The 19,244-nt window shown below is 42.6% G+C and overlaps 1 protein-coding gene across 2 annotated transcripts in view; it reads right to left on the reverse strand.

Moving 5' to 3' along the window:
• LOC109900319 (cGMP-dependent protein kinase 1-like) overlaps positions 1-19,244 on the reverse strand; it is a 44,514-nt gene that overhangs the window by 10,479 nt on the left and 14,791 nt on the right. For both annotated transcript variants that reach the window (XM_020496011.2, XM_031837543.1), the window contains 4 exons: positions 15,757-15,845; positions 15,562-15,627; positions 15,423-15,470; positions 15,158-15,317 (listed from right to left, as the gene is read on the reverse strand). In XM_020496011.2, coding sequence (XP_020351600.2) covers positions 15,158-15,317; positions 15,423-15,470; positions 15,562-15,627; positions 15,757-15,845 — 363 coding nt within the window. The remainder of the gene's footprint in view (positions 1-15,157; positions 15,318-15,422; positions 15,471-15,561; positions 15,628-15,756; positions 15,846-19,244) is intronic.

Below are 19,244 nucleotides of genomic sequence, written 5' to 3' on the forward strand. Positions count from 1 at the left end.
CTCTTCCTCATCAATGGATTGTTCCACATCGGTTGTCTCTTGGTCTAGATCATATTCTTCAACTTCTGACACTTCCTACTCTAATGAATCTTCACTGTCAGTTTCCTGGCCTCTCTCCTCCTCACCAGTCATGATCAAGAGCCTCACATACAGTATATCGTTTGGTTATTGTGCTGCCAGAGGATGAATTGTGAGCAAGGCCTCAAAAAAGCTTTACATACCAGAACTGCGAGAAAAGTATGTAAGTATGCCAACAGGTGTGGTTCCGGTGGGGGAAAGATTCTATTGGGGAAAGGTTGCTATGGAAGCCAAGAAGGGGAGTGAGGTAGGTGTGTGTGTGTGTGTGTGTGCTGAAACACACATGCATGTGGGGGTCTGGGGGAGGAAGTGTGTCCATCTGATGAATGTGCCTGAACTCAATTTTAAACGCTAATTGTCGCCTCACCCATTCATTTCTAATGACCAGTCATTTTTGGCCAGGAACACCACAGGTGTACAAAAGTTCAATAAAACACCCAAAATGTAATGAAAATCATGAAAATGTATTTTGTGTGTTCAAATGCCCTGTATGGACAAAGTCATGGAACCTTATGACAATCAGATTAAATGAAATACATATTTCAGAGAAAAAAACTTGTAAATCGGTACGACCGGAACACAGCAGGAGGGTTAACATGGAGGTTCAGTCGGTATTAGAATGAGTAACTAGCAATAACCTGGTGCTACAGTGCCTTCCGAAAATATACATATCCCTTGAAACATATTTTTTTCATTCTCAAAGGAGAGGTACAGGGGACATGTTTGGTGGTTACAGTGATCCAAAACTAGGAAAGTTGCGACAAACAAATGGCTGCTACAAAGTCACAATGGGAGCTCTTTCTAGAGCACCCAGTTAAATTGTGCTTAAGAATTTATTTTAAATTTCTTAATGGTTAAACTAGTAAGAAATATGTTATTATTGGAGAAATCTGAGTTTACTACATTTACGGTCATCCTAAATTAAGATATTATATACATTTTCTATATCTAATTAATTTATATTATGCTACTTTCCATGATGTGGACAGTATGTGCTACTACATTGCAAAAGCTGACCCCATCGAATTGGGGGGAATTACACATCCTTTTTAACTGAGATTGAGAATGTGAAAAGTTTATAGTAAACATGATGACAAGATCAATTGCTTAAAACAGATCAATACCTTCGGTTTTGTACTGTTAATTTTGTCATAAGCGCTGGGGTCGCAGGACTTAGAACGCTATACATTTCTTTCTCAAATGGCATGAATAATTAGTTGCGGCCTCTCTATAAAAGTTGCTGGCCACACACCAATACACAGATTTGACCGTCAAACTATCACTTAAACAGTAGCCAACCGTTGTCATTGTTGACATGCTATGGTGGATCGTGATTCATTGAAGTTACCTAACAGAAAAAGTGGTTGTTCCCTTTTCTGTATTGGCGGCCTCCCAAAATCGTCATCCGCAATTCCAATATATAGTATATTTAATTTTTATTTAATCATGTGAGTTGACTGAGAATACCTTCTATTTTTTTGATATATATTTTTATTTCACCTTTTTTAACAAGGTAAGCCAGTTGGGAACAAGTTCTCATTTACAACTGCGACCAGGCCAAGATAAAGCAAAGCAGTGCGACAAAAACAACAAAACAGAGTTACACATGGGATAAACAAACGTACAGTCAATAACACAATAGAATAATCTATATACGGTGTGTGCAAATGTAGTAAGATTAGGGAGGTAAGGCAATAAATAGGCCATAGTGGTGAAATAATTACAATTTAGCATTAACAAACCTCCAGACGAGCTTCAATGCCATACAACACTTCTTCCGTGGCCTCCAACTGCTCTTAAATGCTAGTAAAACTAAATGCATGCTCTGCAACCGATCGCTGCCCGCACCCGCCACGACTAGGATCACTACTCTGGACGGTTCTGACTTAGAATATGTGGACAACTACAAATACCTAGGTGTCTGGTTAGACTGTAAACGCTCCTTCCAGACTCACATTAAGCATCTCCAATCCAAATCTCCAATCCATTAAATCTAGAATCAGATTCCTATATCACAACAAAGCCTCCTTCACTCATGCTGCTAAACATACCCTCTTAAAACGGACTATCCTACCAATCCTTGACTTCGGCGATGTCATTTACAAAATAGCCTCCAACACTCTACTCAGCAAATTAGATGTAGTCTATCACAGTGCCATCCGTTTTGTCACCAAAGCCCCATATACTACCCACCACTGCGACCTTTATGCTCTCGTGGACTGGCCCTCACTTCATATTTGTCGCCAAACCCACTGGCTCCAGGTCATCTATAAGTCTTTGTGTCACGACTTCGGCTGAGGTCGGCTCCTCTCCTTGTTCGGGCGGCGTTCGGCGGTCAACGTCACCGGCTTTCTAGTCATCACCGATCCATTTTTCCTTTTGTTTTGTCTTGATTACGCACACCTGATTTCTATTCCCTTATTATGTTCCTTATTTAACCTCTCGTCTACCTTTCTGTTTTGTCCATGATTGTTTTGTGTTACCGTGTGTTGGAGGGTTTTCTCATGACGTGATGTTTCCTTGTTGGAGATATTCCGTTTTTGTATTAATATTTTGAGTAAAGACTTTTGTGTTTTTCCTCAAACCTGTGTCCTGCGCCTGACTCACAACAAACCTAGACACTGTTACACTTTGCTAGGTAAAGCCCGGCCTTATCTCAGCTCACTGGTCACCATAGCAACACCCAGCCGTAGCGTGCGCTCCAACAGGTATATTTCAATGGTCATCCCCAAAGCTGACTCCTGCTTTGGCTGCCTTTCCTTCCAGTTTTCTGCTGCCAATGACTGGAACGAATTGCAAAAATTACTGAAGCTGGAGACTTATATCTCCCTCACTAACTTTAAGCATCAGCTGTCAGAGCAGCTTACTGATCACTGCACCTGTACAGAGCCCATCTGTAAATTGCCCACTCAACTACCACATCCCCATATTGTTTTTTATTTTTGCTCTTTTGCACCCCAGTATCTCTACCTGCACATCTATCACTCCAGTGTTAACACAGTGTCCAAAGAAGGGCCGGAATTGTACAGAATGGTTTCAGAGAATCACCAGCCGCAAGAGCGACATCATTGATATATACTGAGAAAAGAGTTGGCCCGAGAATTGAACCTTGTGGCACCCCCATTGACTCACTGAACCCTATCTGAGAAGCAGTTGGTGAACCAGGTGAGGCAGTTATTTGAGAAACCAAGGGTGTTGAGTCTACGATAAGAATGCGGGGATTGACAGAGTTGAAAGCCTTGGCCAGGTCGATGAAGACTGCTGCACAGTACTGTCTTTTATTGTCCATTGTTATGATATCGTTTAGGACCTTGAGCGTGGCTGAGGTGCACCCATGACCAGCTCAGAAACCAAAGGAAAAGGTACATTGGGATTCGAAATGGTCTGTGATCTGTTTGTTAACTTAGTGCTCAAACGGCAGGGCAGGTGGAAATAGTTCTAGAACAGTTTGGGTCTAGTGTGTCTCCCCCTTTGAAGAAGGGGGTGGCCGTGGCAGCTTTCCAATCTTTAGGGATCTCAGACGACACGAAAGAGAGGTTGAACAGGCTAGTAATAGGGGTTGCAACAATTGTGGCAGATAAGTTTAGAAAGAGATGGTCCAGATTGTCTAGCCCAGCTGATTTGTGGGGGTCCAGATTTTGCAACTCTTTCAGAACATCAGCTATCTGGATTTGGGTGAAGGAGAAGCGGTGCTGCGGGGGGTGCAGAGCTGTTGGCCGGGATAAGGGTAGCCAGGTGGAAAGCATGGCCAGTCATAGAAAAATGCTTGTTGAAATTATCATCTATCGTGGATTTATCGGTGGTGACAGTGTTTCCTAGCCCCAGTGCAGTCGGCAGCTGTGAGGAGGTACTCTTATTCCCCATGGACTTTACAGTGTCCCAAAACATTTGGAATTTGTGCCACAGGACGCAAATTTCTGTTTGAAAAAGCTAGCCTCTGCTTTTCTAACTTACTGTGTCTATTGGTTCTTAACTTCCCTGAAAGGTTGCATATCACAGGGGCTATTCGTTGCTAATGCAATAGGCCAGAGGATGTTTTGTGCTGGTCAAGAGCAGTCAAGTCTGAAGTGAACCAAGGGCTATATCTGTTCTTAGTTCTACATTTTTTGAATGTGGCATGCTTATTTGAGATGGTGAGGAAAGCACTTTTAAAGACTAACCAGGCATCCACTACTGACGGAATGAGGTCAGTATCCTTCCAGGATACAGTGGCCAGGTAGATTATAAAGTCCTGCTCGCTGAAGTGTTTTAGGGAGCATTTGACAGTGATTAGGGTTAGTCATTTGACCGCGGACCCATTACGGACGCAGTCAATGAGGCAGTGATCACTGAGATCCTGGTTGAAGACAGCAGAGGTGTATTTAGAGGGCAGGTTGGTCAGGATGATATCTATGAGCGTGCCCGTGTTTCCGGATTTGGGGTTGTACCTGGTAGATTCCTTGATAATTTGTGTGAGATTGAGGGCATCTAGCTTAGATTGTAGGATGGTCGGGGTGTTAAGCATATCCCAGTTTAGGTCACCTAACAGTACGAACTCTGAAGATAGATGGGGGGCAATTAATTCACAATTTTCTGCAACGACCTAAGGAAAGTTAAAAAAAAACATAGGCCTAGTTACATACAAAATACCAGGAAGCAAAAAATACAACACAAAAAAAAAACATAAGATCAGTCATATAATCATAAAAATCAAACACATTCTTCCAAACACACAACTACTCATTCAAGGGTTTTCTTTAGCTTGACTATGTTCTACATTGTAGAATAATAGTGAAGACATCCAAACTATGAAATAACACATATGGAATCATGTAGTAACCAAAAAAGTGTTAAACAAATCAAAATAATGTTTATATGTGTGGTTCCCACCGTGACGCATGGAGGGGGAGGTGTGGGTGTTTTTCTGGTGACACTGTCAGTGGTTTATTTAGAATTCAAGGCACACTTAACCAGCATGGCTACCACAGCATTCTACAGTGATACGCCATCCCGTCTGATTTGAGCCTATAATTTGTTGTTCATGGGCTATTTGACCAAGGAGAGTGATGGAGTGCTGCATCAGATGACCTGGCCTCCACGACCACCCGACCTCAACTAGGGCTGTGGCGGTCACAAAATTTTGTCAGCCGGTGATTGTCAAGCAAATAACTGTCGGTTTCACAATAATTGATCGGTAATTAACATAAACACATTTAGCATCTCCTGGTTTCCCTACATAGCCTACAAGCAATTTTAAAAGTCATGTAAATCATAAATAAATAAAAATCCATTTAAATTACATGTTGTATTGCAACAAAATAGTAAAAACACCAAGGGGATGAATACTTATATACAGTGCCTTTTAAAAGTATTCATCCCCTTGGTGTTTTTACTATTTTGTTGCAATACAACATGTAATTTAAATGGATTTTTATTTGCATTTCATGTAATAGACATACACAAAATATTCCAAAATTGTGAATTGAAATGGAGAAAAAAAACTTGTTTAAAGAAAATTCAAAACTGAGAAGTGGTCTGTGCATATGTATTCACCCCCTTTGCTACGAAGCCCTTAAATAAGATCTGGTGCAACTAATTATCTTCAGAAGTCACATAATTAGTTAAATAAAGTCCACCTATGTACATTCTAAGTGTCACATGATCTCAGTATATATATATACATACACCTGTTCTGAAAGGCCCCAGAGTCTGCAACACCACTAAGCAAGGGGCACCACCAAGCAAGTGGCACCATGAAGACCAAGGAGCTCTCCAAACAGGTCAGGGACAAAGTTGTTGAGAAGAACAGATCAGGGTTGAGTTATAAACAAAATATCAGAAACATTGAACATCCCACAGAGCACCATTGAATCCATTATTAAAAATTGGAAAGAATATGGCACCACAACAAACCTGCCAAGAGAGGGCCGCCCACCAAAACTCACAGACCAGGCAAGGAGGGCATTAATCTGAGGCAACAAAGAGACCAAAGATAACCCTGAAGGAGCTACAAAACTCCACAGCGGAGATTGGAGTATCTGTCCATGGGACCACTTTAAGCCATACACTCCACAGAACTGGGCTTTATGGAAGAGTGGCCATAAAACATTTCTTAAAGAAAAAAAATAAGCAAACCCGTTTGGTGTTCACCAAAAGGCATATGGGAGACTCCCCAAATTAATGGAAGAAGGTACTCTGGTCAGATGAGACTAAAATTGAGCTTTTTCACCATCAAGGAAAACGCCATGTATGGTGCAAACCCAACACCTCGCGTCACCCCGAGTATACCATCCCCAAAACATCCCCACAGCATCATGCTGCCATCACTATGCTTCACTGTGAGAATGTTTTTCATCGGCAGGGACTTGGGCACTGATCAGAATTGAAGGAATGATGGACTGCGATAAAAAAAGGGAAATTCTTGAGGGAAATCTGTTTCAATCTTCCAGAGAATTGAGACTGGGACGGAGGTTCAACTTCGAGCAGGACAATGACCCTAAGCATACTGCTAAAGCAACACCCGAGTGGTTTAAGGGGAAACATTTAAATGTCTTGCAATGGCCTAGGTAAATCAAATTATGTTGTGTTGTGTAAATCAAATTATACAACCCCTCCCCCCCCCAAACAAAAAATTACATTCCAGGTTGTAAAGGCAACAAAATAGGAAAAATGCAAAGGGGGGATACTTTCGCAAGCCACTGTAGTCTACACCTTCACAATAAATCCACTATTTATTTTAGACAGGTCTGAAGAAGCGGTCTAAAATATATTTCAGAAGAAATTAATAGCATAATCTGAGTTGTCTTTGTTAAGTGCTGATGTGGCTATGCCAAATGACACTAGTTCATTTAGCAGACAAGATTTGCTTATAATTCCATGGCATTATTGTATATTATTTTATTGTTAGAATACAATTGAACAAAGCTGAAGAATACATACCGTGGGGAGAACAAGTATTTGATACACTGCCGATTTTACAGGTTTTCCTACTTAGAAAGCATGTAGAGGTCTGTAATTTTTATCATAGGTACACTTCAACTGTGAGAGATGGAATCTAAAACAAAAATCCAGAAAATCACTGTATGATTTTTAAGTAATTAATTAGCATTTTATTGCATGACATAAGTATTTGATCACCTACCAACCAGTAAGAATTCCGGCTCTCACAGATCTGTTAGCTTTTCTTTAGTTTATTATAGTACAAGGGGCAGGCAAAAGGTAAGTCAAGGCAGGCAAAGAATCAAAAAACCAAATCAGAGTCAGGCAGGCACAGGACGGCAGGCAATCGGTAGGTCAAGGCAGGCAAAGAGTCGCAATCCAAATCAGAGTCAGGCTGGTACAGGACAGCAGGCAGGATCAGGGTCAGGACAGGCAGAAAGGTCAGAACTGGGAAGACTAGTTAAAACAAATACTAGAGAGGAGGGAGAGGGGTGGGCCTGGAAACAGGAGACAAAAGGCTGTGAGACAGATGTTTAACCTCTCTTGGGTAGGGGGCAGTATTTTGACGTTCGGGGGGGAAAAGGGTTCCCAAAGTAAACTGCCTGTTACTCAGGCCCAGAAGCTGGGATATGCATATAATTGGTAGATCTGGATAGAAAACATTATAATGTTTCTACAACTGTCCAAATTACATCTGTGAGTATGACAGAACTGATATAGCAGGCGAAACCCCGAGGACAAACCACCCCCAGTCTACCACTATTTTTAATGGCTATCACTTTTATTATAAGGCCAAGACCTCCCAGATTTCAGTTCTTAGGGCTTCCACTAGAAGTCTTTAGAAAGAGTTTCGGGCTTATTTTTGGAAAAATGAGCCATACATTGTAGTTTTTCTAGGTGGCTCCCATTTCAGCTGTAGTGTTTTCAAGCACGTGGAAGAGAGCCCGTTCATTGGAATTCTTCGCCGGTAATGACAATAACGATTCTCCTTCTTAAATGTTTTCGTTTATTTTAGTATTAGGGTACCTAAGGTTTGATTATAAACGTTGTTTGACTTGTTTGGAAAAGTTTATTAGTAACGTTTGGGATTCATTTTGTATGCATTTTGAAGGAGGGAAACTGGGTGGATTATTGACAAAAGCTTGTCAGCTAAAATTATTTTTTATGGAGATAAAGAAGGACATTATCGAACAAAAGGACAATTTGTGATGTAACTGGGACCTTTTGGAGTTCCAACAGAAGATGATCATCAAAGGTAAGACTTTTTTTATATCGCTATTTCTGACTTTTGTGTCGCACCGGCCTGGTTGAAATATGTTTTTCATGTGTTTGTATGCGGGGCGCTGTCCTCAGATAATTGCATGGTGTGCTTTCGCCGTAAAGTATTTTTGAAATCTGACAGCTGGATTAACAAGAAGTTAAGCTTTATTGTGATGTATTACACTTGTGATTTTCTGAAAGTTAAATATATATAATACTGTAGTTAGAATTTTGTGCACTGCAATTTCACCGGATGTTGGTAATAACAAGTTAATCCTAGACACATGAAAAGTGGGATGTATACAGACGGTGTGGGGCAACAGAAGACGAACAGCAGAGGGGCTAAGGATTTTTGAGATGGGGAAAGGACCGATGAAACGGGGGGAAGATTACAGGACTCCACCCGGAGGGGCAGGTCCCGAGTGGAAAGCCATACACTCTGCTCGTGCCAACAGCGGGGAGCAGGGATCCGGTGGCGATCAGCCTGTGGCTGATACCTGAATGTGGTCTTCAGAAGAGCGGCCCGGGCTCTCTTCCAGGTACGGCGATAGCGGTGGACGAACATCTCGGCAGAGGGTATGCTAACTTCTTCTTGCTCAGGGAAGAGCAGGGGATCATTCGAAGAGCAAGAGACCAGTGGCCGAGCCGGGAAGTGTGTTACGGGCGTCCGGCTGCACAATATGGACCAGGCTCTCTATACCACAGACGAGTGCAGTCGCTAGACAGGAGGTAAGGAGGATGGTCTCAGAGTCAGACGGAGTAGTAGCGGGGCTAAACAAATGTGAAAGTGCGTCAGGTTTCACATTCTTGGATCCCGGGTGGTAGAAGAAAGTGAAATTGAAACGGGTAAATAACAGGGCCCAACGAGCCTGCCTAGGGTTGAGTAGAATGGCGGTGCGGAGATATTCCAGGTTGTTATGGTCAGTCCACAGTAAGAATGGGTGTTCCGCCCCCTCCAACCAGTGCCTCCACTCCTCCAACGTCACCTTGACAGCGAGCAGTTCTCTATTCCCCACATCATAGTTCCTTTCAGCAGGTGTAAGACTATTGTAGAGAAAAGTGCTGGGGTGCAGCTTTTGATCCTGGGTAGAACACTGGCACAGGACAGCCCCCACTTCAACATCCCAGGCTTCGACCTCCACCACAAACTGACGGGAGGGGTCTGGATGAATTAAGATGGGGCTGTAGTGAATTGATGTTTGAGGTCAGAGAACGCCTGGTCAGCTGCTTGAGACCACATGAACGGAGACTTGGGAGAAGTGAGTGCTGAGAGGGGGAAAGCTAGGGTGCTGTAACCCCAGATGAAGTAGCAGTAGAAGTGAGCAAATCCAAGGAAACGTTTCAGTTGCATTCTGGATGTGGGTTGAGTTCAATCGACCACAGCTCTCACCTTGTCGGGATCCATCTGTATATGTCCTACAGTGATGACGTATCCTAGGAAGGAGTTGATGAAGCGATGGAATTCACACTTCTCCGCTTTAATGAAGAGCTGCTTCTCCAGGAGTCGCTGAAGGATCTGTCGGACGTGCTCTTGAGCTTAATGGGGAAAGACAAGGATATCGTCGAGGTAGACAAACAAAAAATGGTTCAGCATGTCCCGAAGCATATCGTTGACCAGGGCCTGGAACATAGCGGGAGTGTTGGTCAGTCCCGAAAGGCATAACCAAGTACTCATAGTGCCCGCCAGCCGTGTTAAAGGCTGTCTTCCAGCCGCCAACGTGCGATCATCCACCGCGTAGTCTGCCACACTATGTGTGAGTCTTGATGTAGTTGGAGAAGTGTACGAGCAGCCTCTCTCCTGGACAATGGAGAATCTAACACTTTTCGTACCTCCGCCACATACTCCTCCAGACTGAGGCAAACAGTGGACTGTTGCTCCCAAACCGCCGTAGCCCAGGCGAGTGCCATCCCGGACATCAACGTTATGAGGTACGCTATTTTTGAGCGGTTCGAGGGGAACGAAAAAGGCTGCAGCTCGAAGATGAGGGACACTGGAAGAGAAAAGCCTGGCAGGATCCAGTATCTTCAGCGTAGCAATCCAGAGGTGGTAAGTGAGGTTCTCGGGACACCGAGGTAGGCTTGGAAGAAGCGTTGCTGGTGGCAGGGTTGCTGAGAGTCTGGGGGATTACGGTTGTGGCTTGCTGCCTAGTAAGGAATCCGCGGAATTGCTCCAGGAATGTATTGCATGCATGGTCATGTCATTCTGCCCTCCATAAGGCTTTGCAGTAACTCCTCATGTCTTCCAATGGTGGCTTCTTGGGAGGAGACAGCATTGCGGAGCTGGTCCGATTCTGCTGGGTCAGTCATGGCCAGTTCGTACTATCACAGCTCAGGCTAAGACCCAGCTGCAGACACAGGAGGCGGATAGGACGAGTCTCAGAGTTTATTATAGTACAAGGGACAGGCAAAAGGTAAGTCAAGGCAGGCAAAGAGTCGTAATCCAAATCAGATTCAGGCAGGTACAGGACGGCAGGCAGGATCAGGGTCAGGATAGGCAGAAAGGTCAGACCTGGGAAGACTAGGAAAGACTAAAACTAGAGCACAGGAGACACAGGAACATGCTGGTAGGACTTGATGGGACAAGATGAACTGGCAACAGACAACCAAAAATGCAGGTATAAATACACAGGGGACAATGAGGGGAGATTGGAGACACCTGGTGGGGGATGGAGACAAGTACGAATACAAGTGAAACAGATCAAGGGTGTGACAAATACTTTGTCCTGCATCAGACTAATGATGATTTGAAAAAAGTTGCTTGAAAAGGCATGAGCTCCGCTTAGTTTTTTTTTGCGCAGGCTTTACACACTCCAATAGTCTCTAGATAGCAATAGATAATGCCTCAAATTTCACAGCGGCATACCCTTTGTGGCAGTAATGCACCCTAAAAAAATCCATGCCTTTTACAGCCCGGAGTGCTGCGTGGTGCCCTTCTCCCTGAGTGTGAGTCGCAATATGAAGCGTCTCTCACTCACATGCCTCTCTGTCACAAGTCTTTCTCACAGGCTACAAGTTAAGACAGACACATCGGGGATGCACCTGCATGCGTCCTTATCCATTTCCGAGGTGCATATTGAAGATATTGGAAGAAACTTTCACATTTACTTTGTCAGCCAACAAGAAGAGTATGCCTAACAAACAGAAAAAACACTATCCTATGTCAATCTACAATCCCCCATAGTACTATTCAGTGCGAGAAATAAAATAAAAACATTTATCTTCTCCATACTTGAAACTCACACGCTACGAATATATGCCAGTTAGACTCTACACCCTTTGTAAAGCGGATTAATGTGCTTAATTTTAAGTTATTTGGACACTTTTGTTGTGATAAAAACCTTATTAAAACATATAGGCCTATGGGCTAGGCTACATAAGGTGTGTGACTATGATTGAAAAGGCATTGTTTCTTATGCTGGACATCATTCACAAGTGATATATAATTCACAAGTGATAGGTTAATATTGTCACCCATCAGACTATTCTTGACTTAATCTTGTCTTTACATATACTCAATAATATGGTGACATTTGTTTTGATTTAGAATGGACCATTATCATGCACCTGTATCGAAACAGGGTCAGCGGGAAATAATTACATGTCATCTATGAAATTAAATAGCGACAGGAGGATGCTTTTCCCTGTGGTTTATTTTCATGCCAGCCAGGTAGGCTATGTGCTTAAAATGAGGAAAGTTGAGAAAGAAATATGGTAGGCCTAGCCTATAGAAAGCTAATGTGATCCTCCTATTTTTATTAGCATCACTCTGCATAGCCTATAGAAATGTTGTGCAACATGGGCTCTCATGGAGTGTTTGATTGGGTTTTCGAATACATTTGCATTGATGTCACAGTGATTAGAGGGACAATAGAGTGCTGAATTCCAGGCAGTTAGTAGGTTTGGTATGCTACTACTAACCGGCAGCAGAATCACAGCTGGAGAAGCCTAATTACCATGACTAAACCGTCATGTGGAATTTGACTGCCTTCATGACTCGTGACCGTCGGTGTCGCGGTAATATGGTCACCGCAACAGCCCTAACCTCAACCCAATTGAGATGGTTTGCGATGATTTGGACCACAGAGTGAAGAAAAATCTGCCAACAAGTCCTCAGTATATGTGGAACTCCTTCAAGACTTTTGGAAAAGCATTCCTAATGAAGCTGGTTCAGAGAATGCCAAGAGTGTGCAAAGCTGTCATCAAGGCAAAGGGTGGCTACTTTGAAGAATCTGTTTAAAGAATTTGTTTAACATGTTTTTTTAACATGTTTTTCATTATTCCATATGTGCTATTTCATAGTTTTAATGTCTTCACTATTATGCTACAATGTAGAAAATAGTAAAAATAAAGAAAAACTCTGGAATGAGTAGGTGTGTCCAAACTTTTGACTGGTACTGTAAGTATTCACAACCCTGAGTGAGTACATGTTAGAATCACATTTGGCAGCAACAGCAGCTGTGGGTCTTTCTGGGTCAGTGTCTGGGTCAGTGTCTAAGAGATTTGCACACCTATATTGTACAATCTTTGCCCATTATTATTTTCAAAATTATTCAAGCTCTGTCAAATTGGTTGCTGATCATTGCTAGACAACCATTTCCAAATCTTGCCATACATTTCAAGCAGATTTAAGTCAGAACTGTAACTGAGCAATTCCAGTATGGATTTAGCCTTGTGTTTTAGGTTATTGTCTTGCTGAAAGTTTAATTAATCTCCCAGTGTCTGGTGGAAAGCAGACTGAACCAGGTTTTCTAGGATTTTGCCTGTGCTTAGCTCCATTCTGTTTATTTTTTATCGTCAAACTCCTCTGTCCTTAACGATAACTAGCATACCCATAACATGATGCAGCCACCACTATGCTTGTAAAATAGAGAGTGGTACTCAGTAATGTGTTGTATTTGCCCTAAACGCAAGACTTTGTATTCAGTAGAAAAAGTGAATTGCTTTGCCACATTTTCTTTTGCTTTATGCCTTGTTGCAAACAGGGTGCATTTCTTTGAATTTTTTTATTCTGTACAGGCTTTCTTCTTTTCACTCTGTCAATTAGGTTAGTATTGTGGAGTAATAGCCATTCAACTCTGTAACTGTTTTAAAGTCAGCACTGGCCTCATGGTGAAATCCCTGAGCGTTTTCCTTCTTCTCTAGCAATTGAGTTAGCAAGGACTCCTGTATCTTTGTATTGACTGGGTGTATTGATGTCACGCCTACTCCCACTCCCCTTCTCCAGCGCACGTCATCGCCGATCTACTAACCACCAGCCCTGGCAACCATTACTACACACCTGCTCCCCATCATTACACACACCTGGACTTCATCCTCACCTTGATTTACCTCTCCTTTATTTAGCCCTCAGTAGCCTCAGTCTTCAGGCAGAATTGGTTTGTTTTGATTCACGGTCTGGACGCTTGTCATGTTTTGTTTATCTGCATTTATCATTAGTGAAATCACCTTCTGCACCTGCTTCCTGACGTATACGGAACAATTTATACATGATTCAAGTGTAATTAACTTAGTTAGGCTTGCCATAAGAAAGAGGATGAATACTTATTGACATTTCAGCTTTTCATTTTTTATTACTTAGTAAAAATTCAGAAAACATAATTCCACTTGGACATTATGGGATATTGTTTGTAGGCCAGTGACAAAAATCGCAATTTTATCCATTTTAAGTTCAGGCTACAAAATGTGGGAAAAAAATTGTGAAAACTTTATGAAGGCGCTTTGAATATCTCCAAACCTAAAAGCATAATATTTGGGAGAATTAACCCTACATCTCATCTGGATCTATTATTGAATAATGTGGCTATTGAGCAAGTTGAAGAAACTAAACTGCTGGGTGTCACCCTAGATAGCAAGCTATCATGGTCAAAACAAACTCAATGTCACTAAAATGGGAAGAGGTCTGTCCGTGATCAGGCGTTGCTCGGATTTCTTGATAACTCAGTCAACCAGACAGGTCCTACAGTCCAGTAAAGGGGGCTTTATTATTCTTATGTAGTGGGTTTTGTGATGAACAAGCCATCTGAGTTTGCCATTTTGACCAACATTTTATTTAAGGTGCTCCAAAGCTTTTTACTATCATTCTTTATATCATTTATCTTTGCTTTAATATTAGAGTTTCTTCTTTTTATTCACATGATTTCTCAATTTGCAGTACGTTTGCTAATCGGTTGTGCTGCCAGATATATTTGCCATACCTTTTGCCTCATCCCCCTCAACCATACAATTTTTCCCCCCATCATCAATCCATGTGGATTTACCCGTTTTTACAGTCATTTTCTTAATGGGTGCAGACCACCAAATATTCTTTACATCATCAACATAAGAATCACCTACAAAACGTATTGTACTGTATGACCGCTTCTACATGTGTTGAAAATACCGAACTGTCTGTTCAAGGAGTTGGCACACAGCTCGGACAATCATCGATATCACACAAGACATGCAACCAGAGGTCTATTCACAGTCCCCAGGTCCAGAATAGAGCCTGGGAAACACACATTATTAAATAGAGCCATGACTAAATGTAACTCTGCAACCCCAGGTAACTCATGCTAGCAATAAAACCAGATAGAAGAACACCTTACGGCACGACAGGGACTGTGAAGAGACACAGGCATGTTGTATTGTATTATGTATCGACTATCTTAAGATGAATTGACTAGATGTGGGTCGCTCTGGACGGGCGTGTCTGATGAATGGCTACATTGAAATGTAAATGTAGTGCTATGTATTTATATATATTATGTATTTAATGTTGGGTTTCCTGTTTGGACCCCAGGAAGAGTAGCCACTGCATCGGTAGCAGCAAATTGGGGATCCTAATAAATATTAAACACTTAATCAGTTGGTTTCAGCCTCTAACTTGCCAAACACAACTACAACACCAAACTCACACACATACCAGTTCAACTCGACCAAACCCTCCCACTCCGAGAGTGACAGGTTCTCCCTGGTAACGCCCCTCCTGGTACAGTACGGGGATCAGGTCCTTCAGTCTCAGATAGGAACTAGGACTGGTCTTCTCTGGAGCATCTGGCTCCTCCAAAACCTTAGAGCTGATGCTGGGACACAGACAACAGTTACACAGCTTGACTAGACTAAAGTGGTGAACATAGAACTAGGAGGAGAAGGGCACTGCTAAAAGGGGCAAGTGTGTCTGTACTCACTCATCATGGAGCTCCAGGTGTTCAATGGGGATTGTCTCCTCAAACACCCTGGAAGTGTAAAACGTGTCAGACCATTGGTCATTCAATCAATCGATAAACCAATCGATTAAGAAATGTAATGTTACTTGTTCAGACTCACTCCTTATCGATGGAGAAGCAGGTCACAGGGCCAACAGCAGTACATGTTGCAGTCCTCAGGATTTCACTGCGGGTTACATACAGATCCACACTTATGAGCAGCCACATTAACTAATAGCTACTGCACACCGAGGTCATTTTAATGAACAACATGAAGTCTATTCATAGCCTTAGCTACTAATGTATCCATGGTTACCGTATCAGGGCCAATTCCCCGAAATGCTCCCCTTTGCCCATCTTGCGAATCTGTTTCTCCTGCCCATTCAACTTCTTAGTCACCTTGACCTGAGGGCAGACACACACACGTGCCCACATGCACGTACACACATCCACACACACACATAGGCAGGCATTATTAGCAGGCACACATACACACACATTTTTGTCATTAGTAAACACATGGGTTGGTAAGCACAGGCAGGAGTATTGTAGACTCCAATCCTCCACTAGTGTAGTAAGTCGTTGTTCACTATGATCATCAAACAAAGGATGTAAAAAAACTGTGGAGTCTTACTTGCAAACATAAGCACACAGTTAAAGTTAAACAGCTTCTCACGCTGGAAATGTGTAATCACCCAATTAATATAGTTGATGTACTTGCATGTGACCAAACGCTAAATTGTAGCTGTTCCCATCAGATAACATGATATGGAACAAGTTAGCTCTATGCTAACCTCACCAGGTGGCAGTGATTACATCCTGGCACAAATTCTGCTTCCAGCCCATCAAAGATCTTAGATTTTCAAGAAATAGGTCAACCTTAGCCACTAGAGAGAGATTTTAAATTTACAAACTCAAGGTTTACTTGTTCTGTAACAAAATGTGACGTGAAATATTGCACTGGTGAATCCTTGACCATACAAATAGCTACTACTAACATTAGGCAACATTTAAAAATGTTTGCATATATGACAAAATCCACATGTTTGTGTATCTGTTTCAAACACCCCCGTGTGCTCTTTTAGAAAAAATATAAATGAGGTCCTTACAAGAAAGTTTGTTGTACATTGTTTGAAAAAACAACAGTTATGTAGGCTATAGCTGTCATTATCACTTCTAGGTGCCACATACTGCTAAAGCGATTGACTTATAATTGATAGTGTTTTTTAATCTCAGGTTCGAGCCCAGTTCGCATCAATTTTTGTTGTTGTTGAGGAAAACATTTAAGTGGATAATTATAATACATTTGTATTAATTTAATCTAAAAAATTTTAGAGAAGGCTGTTGCGCAGCAACTCACTGCCTTCCTGAAGACAAACAATGTATACGAAATGCTTCAGTCTGGTTTTAGACCCCATCATAGCACTGAGACGGCACTTGTGAAGGTGGTAAATGACATTTTAATGGCATCGGACCGAGGCTCTGCATCTGTCCTCGTGCTCCTAGACCTTAGTGCTGCTTTTGATACCATCGATCACCACATTCTTTTGGAGAGATTGGAAACCCAAATTGGTCTACACGGACATGTTCTGGCCTGGTTTAGATCTTATCTGTCGGAAAGATATCAGTTTGTCTCTGTGAATGGTTTGTCCTCTGACAAATCAACTGTAAATTTCGGTGTTCCTCAAGGTTCCGTTTTAGGACCACTATTGTTTTCACTATATATTTTACCTCTTTGGGATGTTATTCGAAAACATAATGTAAACTTTCACTGCTATGCGGATGACACACAGCTGTACATTTCAATGAAACATGGTGAAGCCCCAAAATTGCCCTCGCTAGAAGCATGTGTTTCAGACATAAGGAAGTGGATGGCTGCAAACTTTATACTATAAAACTCGGACAAAACAGAGATGCTTGTTCTATGTCCCAAGAAACAAAGAGATCTTCTGTTGAATCTGACAATTAATCTTAATGGTTGTACAGTCGTCTCAAATAAAACTGTGAAGGACCTCGGCGTTACTCTGGACCCTGATCTCTCTTTTGAAGAACATATCAAGACCATTTCGAGGACAGATTTTTTCCATCTACGTAACATTGCAAAAATCAGAAACTTTCTGTCCAAAAATGATGCAGAAAAATTAATCCATGCTTTTGTCACTTCTAGGTTAGACTACTGCAATGCTCTATTTTCCGGCTACCCGGATAAAGCACTAAATAAACTTCAGTTAGTGCTAAATACGGCTGCTAGAATCCTGACTAGAACCCAAAAAATTGATCATATTACTCCAGTGCTAGCCTCTCTACACTGGCTTCCTGTCAAAGCAAGGGCTGATTTCAAGGTTTTACTGCTAACCTACAAAGCATTACATGGGCTTGCTCCTACCTAATCTCTCTGATTTGGTCCTGCCGTACATACCTACACGTACGCTACGGTCACAAGACGCAGGCCTCCTAATTGTCCCTAGAATTTCTAAGCAAACAGCTGGAGGCAGGGCTTTCTCCTATAGAGCTCCATTTTTATGGAACGGTCTGCCTACCCATGTCAGAGACGCAAACTCGGTCTCAACCTTTAAGTCTTTACTGAAGACTCATCTCTTCAGTGGGTCATATGATTGAGTGTAGTCTGGCCCAGGAGTGGGAAGGTGAACGGAAAGGCTCTGGAGCAACGAACCGCCCTTGCTGTCTCTGCCTGGCCGGTTCCCCTCTTTCCACTGGGATTCTCTGCCTCTAACCCTATTACAGGGGCTGAGTCACTGGCTTGCTGGGGCTCTCTCATGCCGTCCCTGGAGGGGGTGCGTCACCTGAGTGGGTTGATTCACTGTTGTGGTCATCCTGTCTGGGTTGGCGCCCCCCCCTTGGGTTGTGCCGTGGCGGAGATCTTTGTGGGCTATACTCAGCCTTGTCTCAGGATGGTAAGTTGGTGGTTGAAGATATCCCTCTAGTGGTGTGGGGGCTGTGCTTTGGCAAAGTGGGTGGGGTTATATCCTTCCTGTTTGGCCCTGTCCGGGGGTGTCCTCGGATGGGGCCACAGTGTCTCCTGACCCCTCCTGTCTCAGCCTCCAGTATTTATGCTGCAGTAGTTTATGTGTCGGGGGGCTGGGGTCAGTTTGTTATATCTGGAGTACTTCTCCTGTCCTATTCGGTGTCCTGTGTGAATCTAAGTGTGCGTTCTCGAATTCTCTCCTTCTCTCTTTCTTTCTCTCTCTCGGAGGACCTGAGCCCTAGGACCATGCCCCAGGACTACCTGACATGATGACTCCTTGCTGTCCGCAGTCCACCTGGCCATGCTGCTGCTCCAGTTTCAACTTCCACCTGACTGTGCTGCTGCTCCAGTTTCAACTGTTCTGCCTTATTATTATTCGACCATGCTGGTCATTTATGAACATTTGAACATCTTGGCCATGTTCTGTTATAATCTCCACCCGGCACACCCAGAAGAGGACTGGCCACCCCACATAGCCTGGTTCCTCTCTAGGTTTCTTCCTAGGTATTGGCCTTTCTAGGGAATTTTTCCTAGCCACCGTGCTTCTACACCTGCATTGCTTGCGGTTTGGGGTTTTAGGCTGGGTTTCTGTACAGCACTTTGAGATATCAGCTGATGTACGAAGGGCTATATAAATAAATTTGATTTGATATTAATACATTTGTATTATGTAAGCCATAACACATACATTTTTCCAGCAGCAGACTACGATCGATAATGTCAAAAGCCACACTAAAGTCTAACGAAACAGCCCCCACAATCATTTTATCATCAATTTCTCTGAGTCAACCATCAGTCATTAGTGCTGTGTTTGTTTA

The sequence above is a fragment of the Oncorhynchus kisutch genome, linkage group LG12 (assembly GCF_002021735.2).
Source record: "Oncorhynchus kisutch isolate 150728-3 linkage group LG12, Okis_V2, whole genome shotgun sequence".
In the NCBI taxonomy this organism is placed as follows: Eukaryota; Metazoa; Chordata; class Actinopteri; order Salmoniformes; family Salmonidae; genus Oncorhynchus; species Oncorhynchus kisutch.